This window comes from Dipodomys ordii, unplaced genomic scaffold, assembly GCF_000151885.1.
Source record: "Dipodomys ordii isolate 6190 unplaced genomic scaffold, Dord_2.0 Scaffold209, whole genome shotgun sequence".
NCBI lineage: Eukaryota > Metazoa > Chordata > Mammalia > Rodentia > Heteromyidae > Dipodomys > Dipodomys ordii.
This window is the reverse complement of record NW_012267425.1, coordinates 825,280-831,771: the sequence shown is the minus strand read 5'-3', so window position 1 is coordinate 831,771 and position 6,492 is coordinate 825,280. Positions and strand designations below refer to the sequence as shown.

Here is a 6,492-nt window from a genome sequence, read left to right as displayed (position 1 = left end):
CTGTGGCTCAAGTGGTAGAGTGCTAGCCTTGGGCTGAAGAGCTCAGGGACAGCGCCCAGGCCCAGAGTTCAAGCCCCACGACCGGACCCCCCAAAAAACAAACAAACAAAAAATCTCCACAGGAAACAAAAGAAAACAGGCAAGAAATGGCTGCTAGCAAGCAGTGATTTCTCATGGAGCAACACTGCCACCTTGTGGGCGTGGTGGAGACACAGGGAAAATACAAATGTCAAGAGTGGGGTAATAGCAGTTTGGTAGAGCAACACTGCCATCTTGTGGGCTTGGAAGAAATTGTGGCCAAAGGATTTCGGTTTGAGGCATTTGAGCCCAAATTATACATAGTAGCAGCATTTTTAGTAAAGACTATTTGAAAATCGCCAGTTACAGCTTATTTTCTTGTTTGGAGAGCTAACTAATTTATAGTACAAACAAAGGTTATCTGCATTTTCAGACAGCTTAGACTGGCTGACCATGGAGGGTGTGCACAGTAGCCAAGGATAGCCCTCCCTTACCCTGGCAGATCAGACCAAGGCAGAGCAAACAGAGGAGACAGGAAGGAAGGGAGGACAAGCCTTACGTCTGGCTCATGCAGGTCTCACTGATGTTCTTGGTGACAGCTTCATAGACCGTAGGAGGCAAGGCCAGGTAGAAGAGGCGATTGGCCTGTGACCCCGGGTGGAGAGCATTGATGTGACTATTGAGGTCCTGGTAGGAGGCTGGGTCATTGTATTGGCCAGATACGTAGGAGTTGCGGGCAAAGAATTCTTCTAGCTTGGGCCTCTCTTCTGGAGTGGCCTGGGAGATATGGATAATCAGACAGGCATATGTCAATACCTCACTTCTGCTTCTTCACAGTCCATGTTTTTTTCTGCCCCAGGGACTGAAAGTTCTTATTTATGAACGTTTTTCTCTTGTTGGTCCATGGAGGTCTCTCCCTTAGAAGTCAGCTATCCTGGGCCCACTGGATGAAGGTTCACTCCATCTTGTGAGCTTTGCACCCATAGAGAGAGGACAGAGGCAGGCGGCATGAACGCGGGTGATGCAAAGTCCTCAGGCAGGGCCTGGGCACCCCTGAATCTCTAGGGCCCTAAGACTATATTTCAGGCTTCAGGGAAAATGGACCTGGGCGAAGACAATGGGAAAGAACTCTCTCCAAAATCACCACACAAACTTGCTAAGAAATGCCAACTAGTAGCATTTTCCACGGTCTTGGAAGAAGCCCCTGTGGACTGTCCTTTTTCTAGCTCTTGGCCAATTGCAATGTGGCCCAGAGCAAAGCAGGATGAGGCTAGGAAGTCTGGGTTGGAATAGGAGATCTTGGGAAAGAGACCCCTTCAGCTCCCCTTGCCCAGAGGTGCTCTTGTCATGGAGGAAGCAGTGAGGACTTTTGGGTGGCTACAGAGAAGTGGCTTTGGGGAGGTGAGGAGAGAGGCACTAGGCCTGGAGTGTCCAGGCGGCCCTGCCTCTGTGAGTCAAGGGAGAAGGGAGGGATGGAAGAGCATATCCTTTAGTGGGTCACCTGCTTAGGGGCTAGGGAAGAAGACAGAATAAGGCTGGATGACATCCCCAAACCACGTACTTTGAAGAAGGGTTCACTCTGCTTGCGGATGTCATCCACTGTGAGGGAAGAGCGGGCAAAGCCCACGATGAAGGTGTCTTCTGGCAGGAGGCCATCTCGAAACAGCCACCTGAGGACAGAATACACCTATAGCCAGGCTGGGGAGGACAAGATCACAGGGAGACCAGATGGGCAGTGGGAGGATGCACTTACCAGATGGTAGGGTAAATCTTCTTCTTGGCCAGATCACCCTGTGGCAAAGGAAACAGGTGTGTTGGTAAGAAACTAGCACATGACTAAGATCATCTCCTACCACTGGTGATCTGCGAATCCATTCAGGGTCACTATTCAGCTATAAGCACATCTGCCTGGTTCTCATACATCACCAGAGGAACCCTAAGATCCCGGCCTGCCCCTCCCTGTACTTGTGATCCACGTTGTATATATGTGTCTCCTGAATTCAAGAAGAAAGCCTGGAAATTTAAATGAATTAGAACTGAATAATGATAGGACCACCACATATCAAAACTAGTGAGATTTTGTCTTAAATCTCACATGAGCAAAAGAATGGGTCGAAAGTAACAAGCCACTCATCTACTGGGTGAAGTTGAAGAAAGAACAGCAGGGCAGGGATGGCAGCACATGGCTGTAATCATATTACTTGCTGGCTTAGACAGGAGGAATTTGAAGCCTACCTGGTACACAGAATGGAACATTAAAAAGAGAAAAAAAGACTAACAAAGCCAGAAGCTGGTGTCTAAAAAAGACTAATAAAGTCACACAAACCTGTGACATGGTGTTATTTATTTATTTTTCTGTCAGTCGTGGGGCCTGAACTCTGGGCCTGGGCATTGTCCCTCAGCTCTTCAGCTCAAGGCTAGTTCAGGAAGATACTGGGAATAAAGTGGGACAAAGCACACCCTGGAAATGCAGAGGAGCTCTCTACAAACATCTTTACTCTATGACTGGCAAAGGTTGGACTAATTTCTCTAAAAAAAACAAGCCTATAAGAATGGATTAAGGGACTCGAGCAGGGCAATGGCCACTAAAGCAATCCTTGGCATGGAGAGCATGCAAAAATCAAGGAAGAGAGAATTCCAGTTGGAAGCAGACACAAGAAAGGAATGTGCAGAATCTTGCTACTAAAACACAATGAGGAAGGCATGTGGGAAAACCGCTCAGTCTGTCTCATTTACGCACATACAGGCAGACACAGAAATCTTGTAGAAAACAGTAGCCAACAAAATCGTGCAATGAAGCCGGGCACTGGTGGCTCATGCTTATAATCCTAGCTACTCAGGAGGGTGAGATCTGAGGCTTGAGTTTTTTTTTTTTTTTTTGTCTATAGTGGGGCTTGAACTCTGAGTCTGGACGTTGTCCCTCAGCTCTTCAGCTCAAGGCTAGCACTCTACCACTTGAGCCACAGTGTCACTTCCGGTTTTCTGGTGGTTCACTGGAGAGAAGAGTCTCATGGACTTTCCTGCTTGGGTTGCCTTTGAACCATAATCCTCAGATCTCAGCCTCCTGAGTAGCTAGGATTATAGGCGTGAGCCACCAGTGCCTGGCTATTCCACCTAACTACGTTCCTAATAGCTCTCAGCTGCTGCTCAGGCTGTAGAGCCTGGCATTGCTTTGACCTATGTCCCTCTTGAATGTGGGCTCTGAGGTCATTCAGCAAGCCCAGTCGTCTCCTGCCTGTCTTGGCGTGGTGGAGGGCAGCAGCCGGGGATGTGGGGTGGGGGAGGGGGAGGCTGACCAGTGTGCATGGACAGCAACAGTGTTGAGGTGTTCATGTGGAACATGAGCCAGACTGACCTCTGTCCTTGCTCAGCAAGCTGGTCTTGATGGACACCCATGGAGTGCAGCAGTGAGTGGCAGGGACAGGCTTGAGCCTTGGGTGGGGGCAAGCCCAAGCCAGTGGGGTGTAGCACCGTGGTGGGTGTCCAGTGAGGGGGAGCGGAGGGGCACAGGACGTGATGGGCCTGCCGCCCATGGTGTTGGGGGGTAAGGACAAGGGGACAGGCGGGCTGCTGAAGGATTTAATGGCGAGGGTTGAGGTAGGGGTCATAGCTACTGCTTCTGCGTTGTGTGCGGAAGGGAGGCTGCCCGCGGGTGGAGTGAGGGAGGCCGTGGAGTAGAGTTTGTGGGGAGCAGCTGTCTGGGGCTAAGACACCGTTAGGCAGCACGGCATCCCGTCCAGCTGCTCGCCAGGAATGTTGCGTGCACCGGGCAGCGTGGCTCCGCTGGTGCACTTGTGCGTTGTGAGGCACGTGCCAATGGGCACTGGGGAGTGCTTTGCCCCGGCCCCCGCCCCACAGTCCTCAGCTTAGGCTGCCGCTCTTCCTTCTGTGGGGGCCGGAATGAGGGGGGCCGGGGTGACTGGGAGGTAGGTGGCTCAGCTAGGGCTTGCGGGAGTCCCGCGCATCCCGGCGAGGCTCGCGCTTGGCTCTGGAGGAGTGCAGCGGGGCTTCCGTGGCAGCAGCAGCAGAGAGGGGCACAGTGGTGGCCGGAGCCCAGGGCAGGAATGTCAGGCTCAGGCCAGTGGTCCCAAAGTCTTCCCAGTGTGGGGTCAGTGGCAGGAAGGACAGACACAGTGTGGCTGAGGGGAGCGCAGGTGGGGTGGGGGTGGTGTCCAGGGCTCAGAGCTTGTGGGGGTTCACCCACTTGTAGGTACCCTCATAGTGGAAGCCTACTCTCTTCATCAGGTCGTCTGCCTCTGTGGGGCCGCGGCTGGAAGCAAGACAAGATAGGCAGAGGGAAGGAAACATGAGGGATCCTCGCTTGTGGGGGTCCCCCCTTCAATGCCCCCCACCGCCTATCCTTCCCTTACCTCCCATACACATAGGGGATGGGCTGTGGCTTCTCGCTGTCAATCTTGTGCAGTAGGGGAGTGAAGATCCTCCAGGCCTCCCGGAGCTCGTCGCTGAGGGGACATGGGGTGGCTTGTGGGGAGCAGTGTTGTGCATAGCGGGGGAGGGGAGAGCACTCTCTTGCCTGCCCCCCCCCCAGATGTCTGGGGGAAGATCGCCAGGCACCCTCACCTGCGCACAAAGTGCATCTGGCTGCCACAGAAGACGTCCAGGATGAGGCGCTCATAGGCATCAGGGAGCTTGACGTTCTGCAGGGGGAAGGGCTCGCTGCCACCACGGGTATGCAACAGCCCCTCACTGCATGTGCAACAGCATGCATGCAACAGCCCCCCTCCCCAGCTCGCCCTCTCAGTGGGCACCTTGTATCTGTTGCCATAGGTCAGGTCCAGCTCCGACTCCTCGGGGTTGAAGAACATGCCGGGCTTCTTGGTCATCATCTTGGTATACACGGCCTCGTTGGGTTGCACGCGGATGACCAGCTCGTTGCGCTTGCACTGCTGGTGGAAGATGTCACCCGCCACGTCGTGGAACTGTAGCCTCACCTCTGCCTTGCGCTCATTCAGAGCTTTGCCGCAACGAAGGATGAAGGGCACCCCTGCAGGGGAGGAGTGGGCTGGCCTCAGGGCTTGGGTTTTGCACAGGCCCGGGCCATGTGCAAGTGCTTGAGTGGTGGTGTATGTGGTGTGTGTGGGGAGGGGGCATATAAAGCGGATGCACACCTACCATCCCACCGCTCATTCTCCACATAGAGAACGACCGCAGCGAAGGTGGCAGTGGTAGAGCCGAGAGGCACGGTGGGGTCATCGAGGTAGCCTTTGGCGGCTTCTCCTTCTGCGCTGGGATTCCCCACGTACTGGCCCAGGACCACGTTGTCAGCCTTCACCTCAGAGATGCACTTCAACACCTTGACCTGTGGGAAAGCCAGGGCAGGGGGGCAGAACAGGAGCCTGGGTGACAGGGCGGGTGCAGAGTGGGGGGCGTGGCTGGCAGCGCCTGCCCCCCTCCTACCTTCTCATCCCGGACGTCATCGGAATCGGTGGAAGCGGGCTTCTCCATGGCCACCAGACATAGCATCTGCAGCAGGTGGTTCTGCATCACGTCCCTGGTGGAGGAGAAGGCTGAGGCCGGCCAGGAGGATGGGGGCGGGGGGGGGGGCCTCACCTTTGCCTCCCTTCCCGCTAGCCACATGCCAGGAGGCCCAACATCCCGAAACAAGGCTTCTAGTGACAAGCTGGCAGGAGTGCTTCCACACCCCTCACACGGAGGACACCAGAGTGTGCCCAGAATGGGGGGGGGGGACGCGGGGCTGGGTGCATGCTCCTCTCTCACCTGATGATTCCAAATTCATCGAAGTAGCCCCCCCGGCCCTCAGTGCCAAAGGGCTCTTTGAAGGTGAGGATCACGCAGGCAATGTTGTCCCGGTTCCAGATAGGGCCAAAAATTCTGTTGGCAAATCTGTGTGGGGCACAGACAGAGGTGAGTGCGGGGGAGGTGGCTCCCCCTTGAGCCCCCCCCCCCAGCCCCACGTCGGGCGGGGGGGGCTCAGCCCCTACCTCAGCACCATGAGGTTCTGCACCATCTCCTTGCCCAGGTAGTGGTCGATGCGGTAGATCTGGTCCTCACGGAACAGGGACGAGATGTGGTTGGACAGCTGGTCAGAGCTCTGCAGGTCTCTCCCGAAGGGCTTTTCCACAATGATGCGGTTCCAACCTCTGTGGGGAGCCCCCAGCCAGTTCCTTCAAGCTCCTACTCCAGCAGCAGCACCCAAAGCATTGTGACCCCAACTCTCTCCCCCCTGGAGCATCAACATTGTCTCCTTGCCTTTCCAAAGAGGCCCTCACACCCATGGATACCTTCTGTCCTCCCAAGTCCTTCACTCAACCTGCTTGGGAAGGGAACCGCTCCAAGGCCTGCCTGTTTTGCATGCTACAATGGACTGCTACCTTTCTTTTCTTTTCTTTTTTTTTTTTTGTCAGTCGTGGGGCTTGAACTCTGGGCCTGGGCGCTGTCCCTCAGCTCTCCAGCTCAAGGCGAGCACTCTACCACTTGAGCTACAGCGCCACT

At 55.0% G+C, this 6,492-nt stretch overlaps 2 protein-coding genes across 2 annotated transcripts in view; both read right to left on the bottom strand.

Moving 5' to 3' along the window:
• The window catches only part of G6pd (glucose-6-phosphate dehydrogenase), a 24,020-nt gene that overhangs the window by 4,313 nt on the left and 13,215 nt on the right, over positions 1–6,492 (bottom strand). Inside the window, exons 3-5 of the mRNA XM_013035366.1 lie at positions 1,772–1,809; positions 1,580–1,688; positions 578–795 (exon numbers count right to left, since the gene is read on the bottom strand). Coding sequence (XP_012890820.1) covers positions 578–795; positions 1,580–1,688; positions 1,772–1,809 — 365 coding nt within the window. The remainder of the gene's footprint in view (positions 1–577; positions 796–1,579; positions 1,689–1,771; positions 1,810–6,492) is intronic.
• On the bottom strand, positions 4,198–6,275 carry LOC106000104 (glucose-6-phosphate 1-dehydrogenase-like). Its single transcript, XM_013035303.1, has 9 exons — positions 6,250–6,275; positions 5,982–6,140; positions 5,758–5,883; positions 5,437–5,530; positions 5,152–5,338; positions 4,788–5,023; positions 4,600–4,676; positions 4,389–4,481; positions 4,198–4,288 (listed from the first exon to the last, which is right to left on the bottom strand). Exons 1-9 carry the CDS (start codon positions 6,273–6,275, stop codon positions 4,198–4,200), a joined length of 1,089 nt encoding a protein of 362 aa, XP_012890757.1.

What these genes read in the sequence shown, in the direction of transcription:
- LOC106000104 (XM_013035303.1), bottom strand. Translation starts at nt 6,275, where the DNA reads ATGGGTGTGAGGGCCTCTTTGGAAAG. An exon ending in GTGAGGGCCTCTTTGGAAAG is followed by an intron (nt 6,141 to 6,249) that starts GCAAGGAGACAA and finishes GGCTCCCCACAG; the next exon opens with AGGTTGGAACCGCATCATTG. An exon ending in ATCCCCTATGTGTATGGGAG is followed by an intron (nt 4,289 to 4,388) that starts GTAAGGGAAGGA and finishes TCTTGCTTCCAG; the next exon opens with CCGCGGCCCCACAGAGGCAG.